The 20,500-nt window shown below is 44.6% G+C and overlaps 1 protein-coding gene across 1 annotated transcript in view; it reads left to right on the forward strand.

Annotated features, from left to right (window-relative positions):
* Positions 1-20,500, forward strand: part of TTN1 (ARM repeat superfamily protein) — a 79,812-nt gene that overhangs the window by 49,961 nt on the left and 9,351 nt on the right. The window contains exons 2-14 of the mRNA XM_087687460.1: positions 2,191-2,732; positions 3,505-3,607; positions 4,574-4,750; positions 6,578-6,811; positions 6,946-7,062; positions 7,482-7,586; positions 8,126-8,296; positions 8,865-9,080; positions 11,724-11,922; positions 12,104-12,309; positions 12,439-12,666; positions 12,766-13,347; positions 13,601-13,888. Coding sequence (XP_087543586.1) covers positions 2,191-2,732; positions 3,505-3,607; positions 4,574-4,750; positions 6,578-6,811; positions 6,946-7,062; positions 7,482-7,586; positions 8,126-8,296; positions 8,865-9,080; positions 11,724-11,922; positions 12,104-12,309; positions 12,439-12,666; positions 12,766-13,347; positions 13,601-13,888 — 3,168 coding nt within the window. The remainder of the gene's footprint in view (positions 1-2,190; positions 2,733-3,504; positions 3,608-4,573; positions 4,751-6,577; positions 6,812-6,945; positions 7,063-7,481; positions 7,587-8,125; positions 8,297-8,864; positions 9,081-11,723; positions 11,923-12,103; positions 12,310-12,438; positions 12,667-12,765; positions 13,348-13,600; positions 13,889-20,500) is intronic.

Genomic DNA, 20,500 nt, shown 5'->3' on the forward strand with positions numbered 1-20,500 from the left:
TATTGCCTTGAGTATGAAACTCTGGTAGTCAAATTAGAATGAACTTTGTCACCCAAAATGGTGAGGTGGTACGAGTGCTAGGAGATAGACACATATACTCTGATGGGGTAGGGAGTAGAGGTTGATGATGAGAATCTACAATGGAATGACCGTTCTTGTCGCAATAGGAGCACCTAGTGGTTCTTGTGTTTGGAGAATCCATAAGACCTGTGTGTAAAACTTGTAAAGAGAGGGTGGGAGGGAGAAGATAATGGTATCCCTTGATGATGTAACAAAAATGAATGATTTGGAATTTGAGAGTGTTGCCGATCTCGCAACCTTTCTTCACTCAATGAAGAATGACGATCTTTAGCTCTTGGAGTATCTCTAGTTTGATACTATATCGAGAAATGGTAGGGTTTGCGGGGAGAAGATAGTGTGTATGGCAAACAGTGAGACAAAGAAACTAAGAAATGTTAAAGAAAAACATGAATGATGAATGATGGACTCTGAATCATGTTGAATGAATCATGCTAATACAATGGAGTGGAGTCTTGGGTGTAATAGCACCTACAAGGAATCTGCACTATGAAGGGAGCAAAATGCAGTCCTCCAAGGAATCATGCTAATACAATGGAGTGGAGTCGCAGGCTGTAGTTGATTGCAGGCGTCAGGTCACAGGTCAGGCATCAAACAGGTTGCAGGTCTGCAGATGAGTGCAGGCACCTGACAGTCAGGCAGCAACATTGTGCCAGTTGTTTGTCGATCTGTGTCACAATCTCTATTTTGAAGCCAACGGTGATCCATACAGTCACAATTTCAGAACGTTGATCTTCTCGGTCTCAATCATCACTTTGATGGTCCTCATGGTCCTAATCCACATGATCTTGCCAGTGCTATTGGTCTACCATGTGTATCCTTCAAGAAAACTTGCAAGAAACAAGAAAATGTTGCTGTTGACGTGGAACTACCTGTAGGATGATAACATCAGCCTGTTTGGGGTTCTGTGTTTGCTGTTCAGCAGTATTCTGGTGTGCACTAGGGTTCCAAGGCTAGAAATGCCCAAATGCAGCTGATTGAGGGTAATATCCTGGAAAATGCAAAGTGGCACGAGGTTGGGACAGAAAACACAGGATGGCCTGAGCAAAAAGCAGATCCGGTGTTCTCCTCAGCTACAAAAGGTGGTCACTTGGCAGCAAATGCTTTAGCCCAGCACACAGGATGTGCTGTCTTGACAAAATGCAGCAAGCTGATGGATGTTTGGAGGGTAACAAGGGCTGGAGCAGACAGAAAACAGGCCACTCTTACTGAATACCCAGGTTTGCAGCATGTAGAAGAAGTTGCCCAGCTTGACTATGAACAGATGCTCCTCTTCAAGTGTGTCCCAACTCCCAACAAGTTGATTGATACCATGTGAGAGTGTCCAGCAGAAAGGGAAGTGAGCACAGTGAAAAGAGAGAAGAGAGAGACAAGAAAGACATGAAAGAATGAAGGAACAAAACTGATAGTAGACTGAATGATACAAGGCTGCAACTGTCAGCCCCAACACGCAGCTTGGAGCATCAATGTCGGCGCTAGATGGAGGTAGGATGATGAGACACAAAACTGAGCAGGGGGTGACAAGAAAGACAACTGAAGAATGAAGGAGCATAACCGATAGTAGACTGAATGATACAAGGCTGCATCTGTCAGCCCCAACACACAGCTTGGAGCATGAATGCGGGGGCTAGATGGAGGTAGGACAATGAGACACAAAACTGAGCAGGGATGGCTGAATGAGAGTGAACAACTGTGGAGGAGACAGGCAACCTATAATAGGCAAAAGGTGCAGCAGTTGGAGCAGCTGGCCAACCTGCATTGAATTGGACCAGCAAAAAGTGCAATTTATGCTAAATTAAATGCACTAAATGCTGCCCAGAAGCTGCAGTCATGTCACGGTGAACCTATGCAGTTGCTGTCAGTTCTAAAATTTTCTAATCAGCCAATCCATTTTCTCAATACTTGCATACCGATGACCGTTGCTTTCAAGTTTCTTGTGTCCTTGTGATGTCATGACACTGTCTATATGAATTCCATGCTATATTATATACATTTCTTCGGCACTTCAGTACGAGAAACGTGAAGTTTGGCTGATGATTTATATTCTTGTTTTGTAAGTAGTCTCCTGGATGATTTATTCTGTATAATAACAGTGTGACTGTGGGTTTACAGATGGAAAAATATCAAGAGCAAGGTCAACTGCTAGAGCCTTACTTAGAACGCATGGTGTGTCCTTTAATGGACATCCTAAGAAATCAAGTAGATGATGCAGGAAATCCCCGGATTGGGCCGGTGAAGAAGGTCTGCAGTATCATTCATACTCTGGTTACAGTTTGTGGGTATAAAACAGTGGTGAAATTCTTTCCACATCATGCCTCTGACTTGGAGCTGGCAGTTGCACTTCTACAAGTGTGTCATGAGGAAGTTGAAGAAACTAGCATATTACGTGAGGAAAGCACTGGTCAATGGGAAACAAAGTGCTGCCTCCTCCTATGGCTATCTATCCTTGTTCTCATTCCTTTTGATATAGCGTCTGTAGATACATCTCTTGCTGAATGTGATCCTACATTGTCCAGTGGGATTCCTCCTTTAGTTGAAAGAATTCTGATGATCTGCAAAGATTACCTTGCCAGTCCTGGTCCCATGCGGGAAATGGCTGGAGTACTTCTTTCACGGCTTTTAACTCGCCCAGACATGCAAGTTGCCCTTCAAAGGTAAGCCAGTTGAGCATGATACATGATATCATGTTTGTAATGTTTTTACTCAGCAGATTTCTCAAAGTACACTTAAAGAGTGTTGTTATCCTTTGCATTGATTGTAAAGTAGAATGGGCGTTTTCCATTTAAAATGTGGGTTCCTGCTATTAACATGCTGAACGTATCACTGGCTGCCTTTTTCCAATTTGCTACTGTGCATTCTTATGGGTTTAACATTGTATCTATATCATTGTATAAAGTTAGTGCCTAAAGTTGATGATTTTGGAGTGAGTATTCAAAAATGTTCTAAGAGTGCTGCAAACTCAAGCAACAGAGGTAAGCAGGGCGAGTGCATCAAAGTCTAACTCACCGTCCATCTTCCTCCTAGTTGGTGGTCATAATGGTGACTTGGCACACATACCTTGCAATTGGTGGCATTCTAAAATTGAGAACCAATGCAGTAGTGCCGAGTTCTTGCAAATATTCATATGAGGATCATGTGATAGATTTGGGAGGGTGGTAACAATGGTGAAAATGACTATGGTTGGCATATGTTTTTTTGTAAATATTATTTTCCAAATACCGTGACTCTTAAATATCGTTTCTACCAAGGTTCACATTGAATTGGGCTGCATTGCTCTTAAGATTAGGCTTATAGAGTTGATTGGTATTGTCTATTCATTAAATGCGTTTTGGATTTGTAATGCATGTAATATGGAAAGGCATATTGATTTGATTGATTCTAATGAAAGGAGGTTTTGCCACAATTTTACAACATTTTGGCCTGCAGTTTCATGCAATGGAGCGAAGGGGCTATACTAGCAGCCTTGGATAATTCAACTGCAGATTTTTTGGTGCCTGGATTAATTGGAGCAGTTGCCGCTATTTTTAAGGTGATGCTCAAGATAATATTCTTGTTTTTGTCATTATGATAGAGAAAGTTTTGCAACATCATGTAGCCCTCTTTCAAAATTGGAGAGGTTCTATCATCATCCACTTGGCCTCTTGCTAGGCCTCCATGAAGGTACCATTCTTAACACTTTTCCATCATGCAGGTCCTCTCATGAAGCCACTTTTCTTTATGCCAGGTGCTCATATGTACTGGTCTTATTAAGAAAAGCAAACTTGGCACATATGCGTTAGGCCTAGGTGCTTCCTTTTAAATCCTAAATTATGTAACTATGCTACATATGCACATCGTCACAATTATCCATATGCATAGGGCATTGTCATGTGCACTATCTTCCTAGGCTAGGCCAGTGGCCACTGGTTATATATGCACATCTAGAATATATATATTAACATCTTTAGGCTGCATTTACTTGCTGAAATTAATTTGAGTAGCCTATTTACAGGGCCCATGGTAAAGAAGTCATACAGACGTCGCACTTGAGGCTGCCGTAGAATCGGCCTACAATGCATTGTATAAGCAGTAGTAGGGTATTCCATGGCTCTACACTTGACCTGAAGACCACAATTTTTTCTAGAAGATGCTAACTTTGGGGTGTAGGATTAATAAACTCCAAACGCACTTCAAAAGGGGGCTAATAATATTACCTCATCTAGACACATAATATCCTAACCAACTTACTGAGATAGCGCAATTCTAACATGTGCATGTTTAAAATAGGTGTAGTATAAGTTGCAAGAATGGATGAGGAAGAGTAGTTGGAAATAGAATACTCCTTTATATGCCTACCAATGGCGGTGTTTACTTGCAAGCACTTACCTCAACAAAAGAGAGTTCTTTTGCTTTGCTTCTCTTCTTAAGTGAATGCTAAATGTTGTTAGATCATATTACTGTATTGTAATATCTTCAGTAATGATTGCAATGTTTTCTATCTTGTTTCTTGCTTCAGGTGGGAGGTAGTGACATCCTTATCCAGGTGACATCAACAGCATGGGAGGAAGCGAGACAACTTTTTAAATCTACAATAGCTTCTCGAAGTTTGCTGCTAAGGAAATTCCTGGTTAAGCTAATTCAACGCATTGGTCTTGTGTATTTGCATCCTAGAACCACATGGTGGCGATATAAGGTAATGGTTCTGATAGTATTTACCCTAGTTTATGCCTTTTCAATGTTCTTTTTTTTGTTCTGGGTCACTTCCAGGACAACATGAGGTTGTTGGTCATTTTGATTTTCAAGACCAGAGTATTGCCATTCTAACTGGTGGATGGACCACTATGCCAGGTAGAGATTAGCAGCAGTAGCAATTTCCTTGGACTGACCACAAGAGAAAAGGTGTGGGCAAACTGTAAGAGCAGCAAATGATGGATATGATATTTACTTGCCAACCAAATTGGTCCTCAATTCTCCTCCTCAATAAGTGATGAAGAGATTTGGTGCAAGTTCATGGACAGTCTTTCATAATCATTTTGGCTGATGATGTGGTATAGAAGTGAAGACTTTGGAGTTGACCAGGATCTGTAAGAACTTGGAACAGTGGTGGTTTCAGATGGGCATGTGCTCACAAGATTTGAAGAAAAGTGGGGGACTCCAAATCCATGGGGATAGTTCAACTAGATGCAATTGTGGACTAGGGGTAGGGTTGGGGGCAAGCTAGTTCAGACCTTGCACAACAAGGGTGACAAAGGCCAAGCCGAAGCTAGCATTGGCATAATCAGGGTGGTGAAAGCCGAGCCATGCTAAAGCTGTGGCTTTGAGCTTGCCCTTCTGCTTTCTCTTTTCCCTCTTATTTTGTTTGGGATGATGTGAACATGTGCTTCTGCAGGAGAAGCAGAGGGAGTGCTGAGCTTAGAAACAGACAGCATCAAAATGATCTTAACTGCCCGAATGTGGAGAGAACAATGTAAAGTTAGAGATAAGCTAGAGATACTGTCAATGCACCACAGACAAAGTGGTCTGCCTTCTTTTAGGGCCTTAGGCTCTTCCAGCTCAAGATGAAAATTGGGTCAGATTGGTTTTCTCAGAACTGATCCAATTGTAGTGCAAGCAGTTTGGCTTACAACCATCACTTCTGGTGCTCATGTTTTTGCCATGTGGCACTAGAGTGTTGCTCACCTGTCTATCTAAGTCCTGCGAGGGTAGCCCACTCAGCCATCGTTATGTCCTTTGATGATGAGAATTATCTGCTATGTAGCAAACCATATTCCATGATCAACTGATGATACATTGCCTTCAATATGTCATATTGAGGCTGCAATCTTTATCAGATGTGGTATGCCATCCTATAGAGAGTAGTCAAAATAAAGGCCCATCTGTTGAGCTATAGATTGAACATGCCACAAAATGAGTCCTTATGAATTGCTCTCACCACATATGAGATGCATTTAAGCACCTTGTATAGCATATGCCAGTAGTTATGCCCTTTTTTGGATTGGGGGGGGCTTGCTGGAGAAGGTGAATGAGGCTGCAGAACGAGGGAGGAGGAGGAGCTGGAGATGGGGTAGCAGGGGCAGATGGTTAATGAACTGGATGAGGACACACTCTAACAATTTTCTTGTATTCTATATATGATAGCATGGCACTATTAGGTAGTGACTCAGGTAAATATCTCTTATAATTAGCAAGATGAATCCATGTTAGATTTCTTATTTAATAGGAATCCCATTTAAAGCAAGTTGGCCATAGTTTCTGGAGGAGCTAGCTGCTACCCTCAGTGGGCTTGTAGGTGAGCTGGCTCCTGCTTTTCCTGTGGGTCACTACTTGTATACATGCTGCCTTGTTTACGCTGGTCTTGCTTGATGTCAAATTTCATAAGCAAACTGTTAATCAAACCCCCCTGCAGCTTCATCTACATGTTTCTGTGGCAGACAATAAGGCTTTTTGAACTGTTGAAAGTTTGAAATGTGTTCCTTGGCTGAAGGTACGTTTATATTGAAGTATTTTTTGAATTTACCAGGGTACTGACAGTTTGATAGTCCAGAACCTTTCATTCATTCCTGAAAATAAACTTGATGACATATCTAGAGGAGAAGTGCAGCAGGCATTTCTCAGTGCAGATATTGTCTCCAGTGGCAAGGTTAGTAAGTTGCAACTGAATAATGTGGATCATCCGAAGGAGGATGAGGAAATTGATGTTCCTGACATAGTGGAAGAAATCATTGATCATCTGTTGACAAGCTTGAAGGATAAGGTACAAGAAAGAACCATGACAACTTATTGTAATGCCAGAACTTTGTTTTTACATTTCTTTAATTTAGTCAAATCAATTTCTGCAAGAAGAAACTATTTGGGTGATTCTGATCTTCTGGTTCTTGAGCTTTTCAGGACACAGTTGTACGATGGTCTGCAGCCAAGGGGATTGGAAGGATCACTGGTCGTCTAACTTCTAGTCTGGCTGATGATGTGGTTGCTTCAGTCTTACAGCTCCTCAATCCACTAGAGGTAACATTTTTTCCTAATGCATGAAAATCCCAAGGATTGTCAGATTGCAAGTTGCAACAAAACAGTTAGTCTGCATTTACTAGTGAAGATAGGAACATGCATATGGGATCAATAAAGGATTGTATCAGACATCATGCTTTTCAAGCGTGCCCAAAATATCTGTCAATGAACAAGCTAAGTGGTGGAAAGAGTGATTTTGAGCTACTTAAGTTGTGACTAGGCAGAGCTAGCCTCGTGGGATTTGTTGGGTTAAACAAATGCATTTTAGCTGCTTGATACAGGTATGCTGGTAGACTCACTAATTGATATCCTGAATTCTGTTCTTCCCGTGCCATTGTGTATTCAAATGCTAGAGGATGGACGGCCTGCCTATGTTTGTGGATTATCCACCATGTGATCATCAATTTATGAAATTTCAGGGAGATGGTGCTTGGCATGGAGGATGTTTAGCATTGGCTGAGCTTGCACGTAGGGGCCTTTTGATACCAAATCGTCTTAAGGATGTGGTGCCACTGATTATTCAGGTATTTGATAATCTCTCTCTTCCCAATCATTGTAAAGGGATGAGGTTTTTTCCTCGAATTGGATGATTTTATGCTTACTTATAAATAACTATTGCACATCAGTAACCACACACACTCCCTGTCTTGGGGCACATTCATCACTTCGACCCTTGGGGACTCATGGTGATAAACTAGGGCCGTTCATCATTATCCTTGATAGATGTCAAGGCAAAGTATCATGAGGTTTTCGTGTTGGAACATGTTAAAGCATCATGAAGAGTTTATTTGGAACCTAAAGATGTGGAGGATTGCATGGTTTTATGTAGAATTGCTTGTTGCTTTGGCTTCTTCTGTTGCTAAAACTCAGTACTGGCGCAACAAACTGTGTTGACTATGTTATGTCAAAATCCTTATCTTTGGCACTGTTTTAGTTTTCATTTTCTGCAGGTCTTATTAGCTTAGGTTACTTATGTGCATATGTGCTCCTAGGATGCAATGTTTCTCCCCTTATCAAATGGGCTCTAAATTATGATTGTCTATGTTTTATGTTTGCAAGGAAGGCTTTGCATTATGATGTGAGACGAGGTTCGCATAGCGTTGGAGCACATGTGCGGGATGCAGCGGCATATGTCTGTTGGGCTTTTGCTCGAGCTTATTCACCAGTAATCATGAAAAAGCATCTTGAAAAGCTTGCGCCAGTGTTGCTCACTGTTACATGCTATGACCGTGAGGTGTGTCTTACTTACTTTTTAGGTTGGCAAGTGCAAATTTCTGCAAGGAGATAACAGACATAGTTAGCTACTGACAGAATTTGATAATGCATAGAATGAATGGTCATCGATTCGTATGACTCTGCTGCTTTATGTCTTATTGTGTAGTCTTTTTAAGTTATCTGACTAGGCTTATTTTTCTTGTACTACAGTTGAGAGATTGTAATATCAGCTCCATGTTGCTTTAATGGCCATGATATGTGTGAAAGGGTGTATTTTATGCTCGTCTTGAACAGTTTTTGTTGTTTTGGTAGAAACAAATAGAGATAGTTTGCTTGTTTGATTTGTGTGGTGTTTCAAGGCTGCTTCATATTAGGTTTTTGTCCAGTGCATGAAATTTCACAGTTTTCAAAGTTTGGTTGGTGTTTGAAGTAAGCCTGCAGACATCATATATGAATTTCTTTTGCTCTTGTAACAACTTAGTAGCATGATGAACTTTGATGATTTGTAGCTTTCAAGATATTGAGTGGCTTTTCATGAATTTGTAAACGTTTGTTAATTTCTGGCTTATTAGATTGAGTAAAAGCAGGTGAACTGCAGGAGAGCTGCATCAGCTGCTTTTCAAGAGAACGTGGGCAGACAAGGGGATTATCCGCATGGAATAGACCTTGTTAATGCAGCAGATTATTTCTCTCTTGCATCTCGTTCAACATCCTACTGCTCTGTTGCTGTATATGTTGCACAGTTTTCAGAATATCGGCTCTCTCTGGTTCAGGAACTAGTGGAGACGAAGATATGCCATTGGGTAATGAGACAGTTGAGCCATCTTTTTATTTTTCTGCTCTTATGGTAGTCTATATAATTTATACAAAGATTCTTAAGAAGTGTTACGTTGATGGTCTTATCTTTTCTTATGATGCACTATTCTCTTCAGCATAATTTCTGAACATTTACATACAAAAAGATGCACCTCAAAACACGATTATTTATACTCCATTGTCAAGTATTGGGCAGTTTGCAAAGGAGATCTGTGAGGCCCCACAAACAGCATGCTATTCAAGCAGTCAGGCATGGCAATACCAACAAATTTTAGGAGATACGTGTCAAGGAGACTTGCAGGAACATTAATATTTAGAGGGGTTAGTAAGCTGCTGGTGGCTGTTGAGCTCTCTCTCCTAGAAGCAATTCACTTATGCCCAGTCCACTTCAAAATATGAGGGAAAAGACTAGAGCATGCAGGCTGGCTTCAGCAAATGTGAGACCTTTAGTTTTAAACGAGAAGGCCTCCATTATCTTGCCCCTTATGAGGGTCCAGGAATCTCTTGCTGTACTCTTTGAAACTTAATAGGCAATGTGCTTCTATATGCTCTCGCTCTATCATCTGTGAAGAAAAACACTGCCTGGAAACTCTGGGTAGTGATTGGTGGCAATGCTTATAATCTGTCCACTAGTGTTTGAGTAACTGCTGCAGCATCCTTGATGCTCCGCATTTGCTCTTGTGCATGCTGAGTTTCCCTTTCTTTGCTGCAGAAAGAGGGAACTTGGAGGTTAGCTTGTTGCTACCATGGCTGTGTCCTTTGAAGAAGCCAGCTCAGGTGTAGCCTCTTCCCCTCCTTAGTCTCACCAGACTGATGCCTTGCTGGCTTCTGATTTTTTCTTTAGCCGAATCCTCTTCTACCTCTCTAGAACTCTCTTTCTCATTGATGAAATTTTGAATATAAAAAATTCTTGAACAAGTGCATGAATGATTGTCCACCAATATGGACCTTGGAATGAATGTTGTTCAGCTACTTGCACATGAGACCAAGGCATCAACAGAGATAATTTCTAATTGATGTTGAATCTTGCCTTCATGGTGATTATGGACTCAAGGCAACCAGAGGCTATGCTAATATCTCAAGAAGACCTGATATTTCCAATGATAAATCATATGACAGGCAGTCAAACTTAAATGCCACACTTTTTGCTCATTGTTACACAAATCCTTAGATGCCAGGCTCCCTTGCTTGCGATCAGAAGCTGTGTTGAGGTTGAAAATCTCAGCCCAAAATCTGTGACTCCATCTCTAGGACCAAAACCTCTACTACATACTGTGTACTCAGGTAGGTATCTGACTCTCTCCAGGCTTGACCTAGCCACTCCTTTTGTATAAGCGCCAACTAATCCACCAAATGACTTGGCTAAAGCTAAGGGCTTAATTCAAAATTGTCCAGGTGAAGGATAGCCAAAAGTGAAACAAAGGGCAACATCTGTCTGGTACCAGCCAAAGCCTGAGCCTGCAATCCTTGAGTTCCTTGCACTATATAATAGATCTTTGTAAGAAAGGGAATCCAAATGGCCAGCCCAATGCAAAGGGCGTTTTGTGGAATCAATTCCATGAGCCTCAAAGTTGTTATGACCCCTCTGCTTACCAGCTTTGAGCATTTGGAGAAGATTTTCAGGTTGATTCCTCGTCTTCATGAGACTGCTGGCTCAGCAAGACACTGATGGTGCTCAGGCTGAACTCTTGTCATCCAGTTGATCTCTTTGGCATTGACCTTTTCTTCCTTGAATTTTAGCATCTGACCCTACTTGCGGGTTGTACCGCACAACTCTGTTCAACCATCCTAATGTTGTGGAAGAGTTTTGGGAGAGTGCCTCTCCTTGAACTAAATCTTCTCCTCCAATGTCAACTCCACCGTTGGCCATGTATGACACTCTTTTATCATACTTTAAACTCACAGTAGCAAAGACACTGGATGACTGAACTTGTATCAATAATTGTCTATCTCATTACCTCTCTAGATTAGACACATGATAAGAGTGGACCTCATTTGCATTACTCATCCAAGGTTCACCTTGTACTGGGGCAATTCTATCTTCTCCAGTGGGAAGCCAGCATATACTCTGATCACATGGGCAAGGTTTGTAAGCTGTGTAACCACTCCTGGAAAGTGGACTGTAATAATACGTCAGGATGTTCGGTTACTGGCATAAAGGAAAGAGAGCTATAGCAGCAGCAGAGTCTGGGTGGGGAGGGGGCAATGGAGGGAGGGAGAAAAGTAGAGTGGATAGGGATGGGAGTGAAGGAGGCACAAGGAGCAAGGAAGGAAATGCAGTAGCAAGAGTGGGAACAGGTGCAAGGTAGGTGAGCCAAGGAGGGAGAGGTTCAGGAATAGACAGAGAGGAGGGGCAGAGAACATGATGGGTACTGGAGGTGAGGACAGTGAATGGGGAGAGGATGGTCACAAGGAGGAAGAGAAGGGGAAAAGGATGTAGGCAAACAGGTAGCAGTGAGATGTGCAAGGAGGGCAGGGGAGGTGTTGAATGGGCTTTAGGCCTCCCATCAGATAGATCAAAGAGTGACTCAAATTATTTGTTTCAACTTATTTGATCTGATTCTTTCTATTTTATTTTAGTTAAGTCCAATAGCATTTCCTTGCAATGACTTGTGACCAGCTTTGTGCAGGACAAGGGTTTAAGAGAACTTGCAGCAGAAGCACTTGCTTTGCTCGTGAAATATGAGCCTATCTACTTTGGAGAACATGTTCTTGATTCTTTGTTGCCATCGGTCTTGTCACCAGACCTGAATCTTCGGCATGGAGCAACATTGGCTATAGCTGAGACAATACTGTCATTGAAGAACAACAGTTTTATTTTCTCCACAGGTAATTTGTTCTACTTGTGCTTCTTATTTGTCTTGAAACTGTTTTTTCAACCTTTAATGTGCGCTAGTTACATCGCTAGTTACATGCTATTATGCACAAAAAGCTACCTGTTGTCTGAAATGGGAAGTTGTAAAGCTATCCAGGCTGTGAATTGACTTTTATTTGCATGAGCAAAGTGCAGATAAGGAGAAGGCCCTGGCAAATATTGTGCCTTCAATTGAAAAAGCACGCTTGTATCGAGGCAAAGGGGGTGAAATCATGCGTGCTGCAGTTTCACGGCTCATTGAATGTGAAGCATTGGTGCAAATACCCCTGCCAACAAAAGTGCTCAAGGCTAACTTAGAGACTATTAATGAAAACTTGAAACATCCGAATGGCCAGATCCAGGTGAACTACATATCTACATCTGGACACACATAGGTGAAGTTTATGTCTTTAGTTTTGAGAACCTCTAACTCTGCAAATAATTAGATTGCACTGTGTCTAGTTGCTGAATGATATTCTTATTCTTGTCAGGCTTGTGCTGTAGCAGCCCTACGAGCCTTTCTACAAAGTTATATGCTACCATCAAATGAAAGTACTATCCAGCAAATCACTATGAAACATTTACACATTCTGCGCCAAGATGTGAATTCTGCAGCAAAGAGGGGTTCTGCACTGGCCTTAGGCAGTTTGCCTCCATGCTTTTTGGTGCCTGTCTGGAAGGACATCATTGGCACACTATGCAATGCTTGTATGGTGGAGGTTGTCTCTCACTAGCTAAACTACAAAATACTTGATGTCTGGTTTTATGCTTGCGCATTGCTTGACACTATGGTTGTGACTTAGACAAATTGCTTACAGGAAAATCCAGAGGAAAGGGATGCAGAGACACGGGTCAATGCTGTTCGGGGATTAGTAGCAGTGTGCAAAAACCTGTTTGAAGCTAAGGATAAACTTTTGCAAAGCACTGCAAATAACAAGGATTCTTTAGTATCTGTGATGAAAGAGAAAGTGATGGATTCTCTCTTCAAAGCCCTAGATGATTATTCTGTTGACAACAGGGGTGATGTTGGATCTTGGGTGCGAGAGGCTGCAATTATGGGTCTGGAACAAATCGTAGGTCTACTTTGTAGAAGTTTGAAGGTGCTCCCTGATAGTTCCAAACAATTGCCAACTAACCAGATGGATGTAAGGGATTCTGAAGATATCCAGGAGCTTGTGCTAGGGGATAACAAAAATGATATTGCTTTCAATCGTGACCTTGCCATAAGACTTATTGGAGGTCTTGTTAAACAAGGCTTGGAAAAGATAAATCGTGTTAGAGATACGGCAGGACAATCGCTTCGAAGAATTCTCCACAACAAGGCAGTTACTGTGCCCTTTGTACCTCATAAAGAGGAATTGCAGCTACTGGTCCCAGAAGATACAAGCATCAACTGGGGTGTATGTTATCTTTGTGTTGTGTAAATAGGTTTTCTTTTGTTTCTCCTTTTTGTGAGACAGTTTTTGTATATGGACTATATTGAGTGGTCTGTTAAAAAGTATTTAGAAAAACCACACTTTCCAGATGGCCGCAAGAAGAGAATTCACTGGGCTTGAAATACTTAGATAAAAATGTGTCTACCACTAACAAAAATGAGAGTACTGTAACAAGCCAACAACTTGCTAAAAGTATGATTGGTTGTTGCATGTGTAGGCTCCCGATGATGCATTTCCACGGCTTGTTCCTTTGCTCAAATTTACGGAGTACACAATGTATGTAATGTCTGGTTTAGTCATCTCTGTGGGAGGGCTTGCTGACTCCCTCGGCAAAATTTCTCTCAAATGTCTGCTGGAAGTTTTGCAAGAGGATGACCATCTTACTGCTATGAAAGAGTCAGCTATTGAGGAGGGTGTTCATGCATCAAATTGGCTGGGCGGCGCCCTTGTTTCAGTTCTGAAAACATATGCAGGGGTGGAAAGGGTTATCACTCCTGCATTCAAGGTACCATTCACTTGTCATTGTCTATCAATTTTTGTCTACATCATGATGTTCTTCTTGAACTTTTCTAACTGAAATTTTTGTGGTTTGATTTATTCTGGCCACAAAGTAACGATCCTGACTATATCAAACAGCCAGGCTTAAGAAACAATTTATTTGTTAATTATGAGTTGATTGAAGAGGAATCGATTAGTCATTGCTAACATAATGAAGAAATCATGTGGGACATCGCATATTTTAGCTATTATAGGGGCTGTGGATTCGTGAACCATTAGTGAAGGTCTTTTCATTCCCATTGGAGAAAATGGGATTATCATTTTCAGCTTTATGAAGGCTGCCTTTTCTTTCTCCCTTGATTGGAAGGAGCTTTTCTTCTTTGTGAGGTCATGAAGGGGAGAAGTCATGTGTGCAAAATGCTTGATGAAGTGGTGATAGTAGGAGCATAAATTAGGAAAAGATTGGAACCGATGTGCATGATGAAGATTAGTCCATTCTTGGATTATCTTGGCCTTTTTAGGAACCATTTGAATCTCTTTAAAGAGATGACATGCCTAAGATATGTCATTTTATGAATGAAAGTTTCTTTCTTTTTACCATTTATCAGGAGTGTCGAAGTAGTTGTAGAACACTCTACAAGTGTTGATGATGCCACTCTTTATTCTTGGTAAACACGAATTTTATCAAACAAAGTACATGTATATTGTTGACGATCTCTAATCATGCACTTCATCATTTGATTGAAGGTGGCTGGCATGATAGTTAATCCAAAAGGAACCACTAGGAAATCATGAAGAGCAAATAAAGTGTGGAAAGCAATTTTGTATACATCTTGTGGTATGAACTTGATTGGTGTTAATTTGTTGAACATACTTTATCTCAACATGGCTGAAAATCTTTGAGCCTCCTAGATGATCCATTGTTCATTTTGTGAATAGGAAAGATTCTTCATAGTGGTTTTGTTGAGGGCTCGATAATCAATGCATATCTTGAATGTGCCATTCTTTTTTCCAATGAGAAATTGGTGAACAAAATGGTGAGCTACTTGGCCTAATTAGTCCATGATTAGGTAGATCTTTCACTTGCGTTTTGGTTTCTACAAAAGCCCTCTAGGACTCATTTTGCTGCCATGTTGTTGCCTCTTGAGCAACTATCTGATGTGAAAAACAAAATTCTCCAAACCATGGTGTCGTAGGATGTCAAGGCACAGATGGAGGAGCTACTCTCTAGTGTGGAAGAGGCAAAAGCCATTCAATGGCCTTGCTTAAGATAGTCCTTTTGGTATGATGTGGTCATAGAGTTTATCCCCTTGGATAGGGTATTGTGCATGACAATTATGAAGGGTGCTACCTTGGGATTTCTTTTTGACTTTATGAGAGAAACCATTGAGGAGATCAAGGCGTGTAAAGTTCTTGATTTTGATGCTTCAAGTTGAGTAAACTTGTATCGTAGATTTGTTCTCTTTTTATTCTTCAAAGTTTTAATCCAAATCCTAATATGTATTTGTGTTTTTTGAGAACATGAATGTTGATATATTGGATATCACGCCCAAGTGTGATGGATACATTTATCTTGTGAATAATAAGGTGGAAGTGGATGAAGTGTAACAAAATACTCCAGCACCAAAGACAAACACAAATGTATGACAAAATAGAAAGTAACAACAATAGAACTCAAGGTGAAGAATCACTCAGAGATAGTGAAGAATGAATAAAGAATAACACAATGCAACCAATGTCTAGGATGGGATACTCAGCAATCGTCACGTCGCAAGCTCCCCCTCTCGCTCCGTCAGATCGCGCCAGCCCCCCAGATCGATCGCGCCTCCCCCCCACTCTGTTTGATCACCCCTCCCTCATTCCGCCTAATCGCGGCCAGCCCCCAGACCAAGTACGCTATCAGCGCTCCCTCTTCCCCCCCCCCCCCCCCCCCACCCTTCTCGATAGTTCGCTGCCCCCCCACTCCTCGCGATTGATCCCCCCACTCCTCGCGAGGAGTGGGGGGGCAGCGAACTATCATACAGCCACGCCAACGCTGTGCAAACAGTGCTAGTCCTTCTTCTCCCATCCACTAGGAGATGTGGTCCACCACCTGACTCTTTAACTCCTCCTCTACCTGTGTAATCGTCCACTCCCCTAAGTGAGAGGATTGAAGAAAAAAGGCATAGTTTGGTCCATCCAATAGTGCTAGTAGATGGATCTTGCCCCTCCTTGACTTACGAACCACGAAGATCCACACCTCTAGCGGCAGTGGGAACTCTCCGTGCTCCGTAACTCTCAAGTAGGACCATGGGCCACTACGGAAGAACTCCTATGGCAACAACTGTGCCTGTCTCAAGAAAGTGTGATGGGCGGTAGGGGCAGATGAGCTGGTAGCTGTATGGGAGGGGGAAGTCTGCTGGTGCGAGGAGGATGTAGGTGTGTGTGCCTCATCACCACCTGTGGGAGGAAGGGGAGTGGGTCTAGGAAAGGTCACCTGAACCGGGTGCAGGTCAGGAGAAAAGCTCGATAGGGGAGACGGTTGGGGAAGTCAGGCGAGGTAGTCTGTGGCGTGGGTGGTGGATGTGGGGGGCTGCGATCCTGCCGGGTGGGGCGGGCAAGGGGGGGCTATGGAGTGCTCTGCCGAAGGGGCGTCGCACGCCCACTTGCTCCCTGTTGCCGAGGCTGGGACTGAGGAGCTGGCTACGCCCCCCCCTGCCGTCTCCCTCTCTGTCGTCTTTGGACCCGTGTGAAGCCATCAGCGTCCACCTGCGGGCCAATGGGTGGAGCCGCCTTGGCACCGAAGCGCATACAAATTGCTGCCTAATGCCCAAAGTCGTGGCAGCGCAGACACTACCCTAGTTGCCCTATCACAATGACATGCTGCCTAAAGGATTACCTACCCACCTCAATCTCTAAGAACTGTGGGATATTCTTTACCTCTTTCATTGCCACAAGTACCTTTGGGACTCCTGCTGCTGTCACTATATCCGCGAAAGACGTAGGAAGGAGAGTGCCAAAGAGACGTCCATAATCTTCCACGAACTGGCGATACTCTATCGCCAGGCAGGGGAAAGGAAGGGTGACCAGGTGCCGAAGAAACCTGTTATGGATTGCAAATGCTCCACAGTAAAGCCACTGTACCAGGGGACCATGTATATGACCCCCTTTGTGGACGCATATGGTGAACTAGCAAGTAACTCGCAAGTTGCATCTGCCGAACTGAGCCGAACCGTGAATATCCCTTGGCCCGGTAGGACCGCCTCCACGATCTGCGTTGTACCGATACGCAGCATGGAGTGAAGCCAGTCCCAAAGCTGGGCCTTGGCTGGAGAATGTCCTACTACCTGACCATAAATCGTTGTTTCCTTTAGCTCCAGCTCCTTAGCTTGGACGGCTAAGAGCTGCTCCTCAAAGAGAACGACGCGCAAGGTGTTTGATTGGGGAGCACTCACTGAGTGCGTCGGTGTCTGACCAGAGGTTTCCATTACGCGTCCCTTCTGCGAGAACAATCAATCACGTCACGGTGCTACCTAGTGGAGGGGGACAGTCTGCAGATAGAGGGAACAACTGGAAGGTGGGGGGATCAATCGCGAGGAGTGGGGGGGGAGGGAAAAACTGCTGATTTTCAGTGATAGGGCAACTAGGGTAGTGTCTGCGCTGCCACGACTTTGGGCATTAGGCAGCAATTTGTATGCGCTTCGGTGCCAAGGCGGCTCCACCCATTGGCCCGCAGGTGGACGCTGATGGCTTCACACGGGTCCAAAGACGACAGAGAGGGAGACGGCAGGGGGGGGCGTAGCCAGCTCCTCAGTCCCAGCCTCGGCAACAGGGAGCAAGTGGGCGTGCGACGCCCCTTCGGCAGAGCACTCCATAGCCCCCCCTTGCCCGCCCCACCCGGCAGGATCGCAGCCCCCCACATCCACCACCCACGCCACAGACTACCTCGCCTGACTTCCCCAACCGTCTCCCCTATCGAGCTTTTCTCCTGACCTGCACCCGGTTCAGGTGACCTTTCCTAGACCCACTCCCCTTCCTCCCACAGGTGGTGATGAGGCACACACACCTACATCCTCCTCGCACCAGCAGACTTCCCCCTCCCATACAGCTACCAGCTCATCTGCCCCTACCGCCCATCACACTTTCTTGAGACAGGCACAGTTGTTGCCATAGGAGTTCTTCCGTAGTGGCCCATGGTCCTACTTGAGAGTTACGGAGCACGGAGAGTTCCCACTGCCGCTAGAGGTGTGGATCTTCGTGGTTCGTAAGTCAAGGAGGGGCAAGATCCATCTACTAGCACTATTGGATGGACCAAACTATGCCTTTTTTCTTCAATCCTCTCACTTAGGGGAGTGGACGATTACACAGGTAGAGGAGGAGTTAAAGAGTCAGGTGGTGGACCACATCTCCTAGTGGATGGGAGAAGAAGGACTAGCACTGTTTGCACAGCGTTGGCGTGGCTGTATGATGGACATTAACTGGTGGGTTGGCGCCGAGGTTCCTCACTTGAGCATCATCTTTCGAGCCCCTCCTCAGTGGAGAGCTCCGAAGGATGTGATCGAGTGGCCCTTGGCACAGGCGACCCGACTCTACCAGTGTATAGAGTCACGACTCTCAGCATGGCGATAGATGCATTGATAGTACCACCTGGAGCATCTATCATCCCTATGGTCCGGCCGAAGGCTACCATGGGGGATTGGAGCTCACCGTCCAGACCGGCGGCAAAGTGTACTTGCATGCCTCATAGTTTCTTCTCCTCATTAGTTGCCTCCACCCCGAACAGATGCCTGTTCGGTCAGTCACAGGTTTCCCCATGAGTCTACACCTTGCACCTTGGAATGTGAATAGTCTCCACTACAGTGGGGCATGTGGTTCCAGGAAGTTGATTGTTTGGCAGGAGCTGCAGCCTGTCCTTGCGGAATGGATCGACATCTTACTTCTACAGGAGCACAAGCTCACTTCCACCCAGGCCCAGTGGATAGGGAAGGTACTTTTGGGCAGCTCACACACTTACTGGGTGCATGCTATAGATTCCACGGCAGGAGTGGAGGCGTATGCACCTCTATGGGTCCGAGTCTCACTGCCTGTGTATGAGACCACGGGACGATCGTGGCAGGGGGGTTCTTTGGATCAGATTAGATATTCGGGACTCGTGCCTTGGAGTCCTCAATGTCTATGCCCCTACAGAGGTTAGGACATGCAACAGGTTCTGGGTGGAGATCGCGGATGGACTCCCAGAGGTGGACTCCTAGATTGTTGGAGGAGACTTCAACAACCTGGAGGCTTTGGAGGACCAATAGGGCAGAGGTAGAAACTACTAGGGCATGGATGGGGAGGAGCAGGAGGCATGGGAGGTCTTTTTGCTGGCAATAGAAGCACATGACGCTTGGAGAGACCCTGCTTTCCATAGGAGGGAGAGGTCGTTGGATTTCTCTTGGGGATATAGGCGGCTTGGAGGAGTCTTGCTGGAGCGATTGGATAGGTTCTATATGGGAGAGTGGCGAGGCTCTCGTGGAGGCCAGATTGAGCAGTTGGCAGGCACCACGTTGTCCGATCATTGCCCGGTCCTCCTAATACTTGATCCCCTAGCATTTGCCTTAGACGCACGCTCCTGTCGGATCCCTGACTCGATCTATAGGAGGGAGGAGGTGACGAGATAGATAGAGCAGATTTGGTCTAGTGAGTGGGGCGGGAGGGACTGGATAGTAGAGGAGGTTGCAGAGGTCCTAGCCGAGTCGAGCAGAATCTGCTAAGAGGTAGCCATACAGCCAGGCAACAGAGCTGGGAGGAGGAGAGAGCACTCCGGCGGGACCTCACAGCCATGTAGAGACTGTTACAGGAGGCACCAGGGGATCCCACCCTCCACGCGCAAGAGGTGCGCGCGCGACCAGCCATTGTTGGCCTAGAGGACAGGCGCTTAGAGTTCTCTTTCCGAACCTCAGCAACTTTCTGGGCGTGGAAGGGGGACATGATATGCAGGGAGTTCTTCCAGGTGCACTAGCCTCTCACCGTAGGAGAGCAGATACACAGCAGACTTGTTCTAGCCCAGACGAGGTGATGGAGATTTCCACCGACTACTACACGTGCCTCTTCCAGCAGGAGAGAGCTTCAGCTAGAGGACAGAGGTGTAGACAGCAGGTCTGGGATCACATCCGTCCCTCATCACAAAGGAGACGGGATGCTCCCTCCTAGTCCCCTTCACAGAGAAGGAACTAGAGGAGGCTTTCCACACACAGGATGGGCAGAAATGCCCGGGGGAGGATGGCCTATCTAAGGCCTTCTTCACTACCTACTAGGAAGTGGTGAAGGACCCCCTATTATTGGCTTTCTAGGAGATTTTCACTTCAGGACAGATGCCTTAGAGTCTCTTGGCAGGCCTTATTAGCCTTCTTCCCAAAGGGGGAGACCGGCTGGAGCTTTCCCAGTGGAGACCGATCACCTTGTTGTCAGTGGCCTACAAGGCACTGGCAAAGATGATTGCTAGGCGACTATGCCCCGTGCTTCCAGACATCATCCACGACACACAGACAGGCTTTGTCTAGGATAGGAGCATCCTAGACAATGTATTTACCTTCTTTGAGGTGATTGAGTGGGCTCAGCATAGTGGGTAGAGATTGTCTGTAGTTCTCCTAGATTTCGA

Source organism: Lygodium microphyllum, chromosome 11 (genome assembly GCF_053477565.2).
Source record: "Lygodium microphyllum isolate KBCC chromosome 11, Lygodium_microphyllum_v1.1.10, whole genome shotgun sequence".
NCBI lineage: Eukaryota > Viridiplantae > Streptophyta > Polypodiopsida > Schizaeales > Lygodiaceae > Lygodium > Lygodium microphyllum.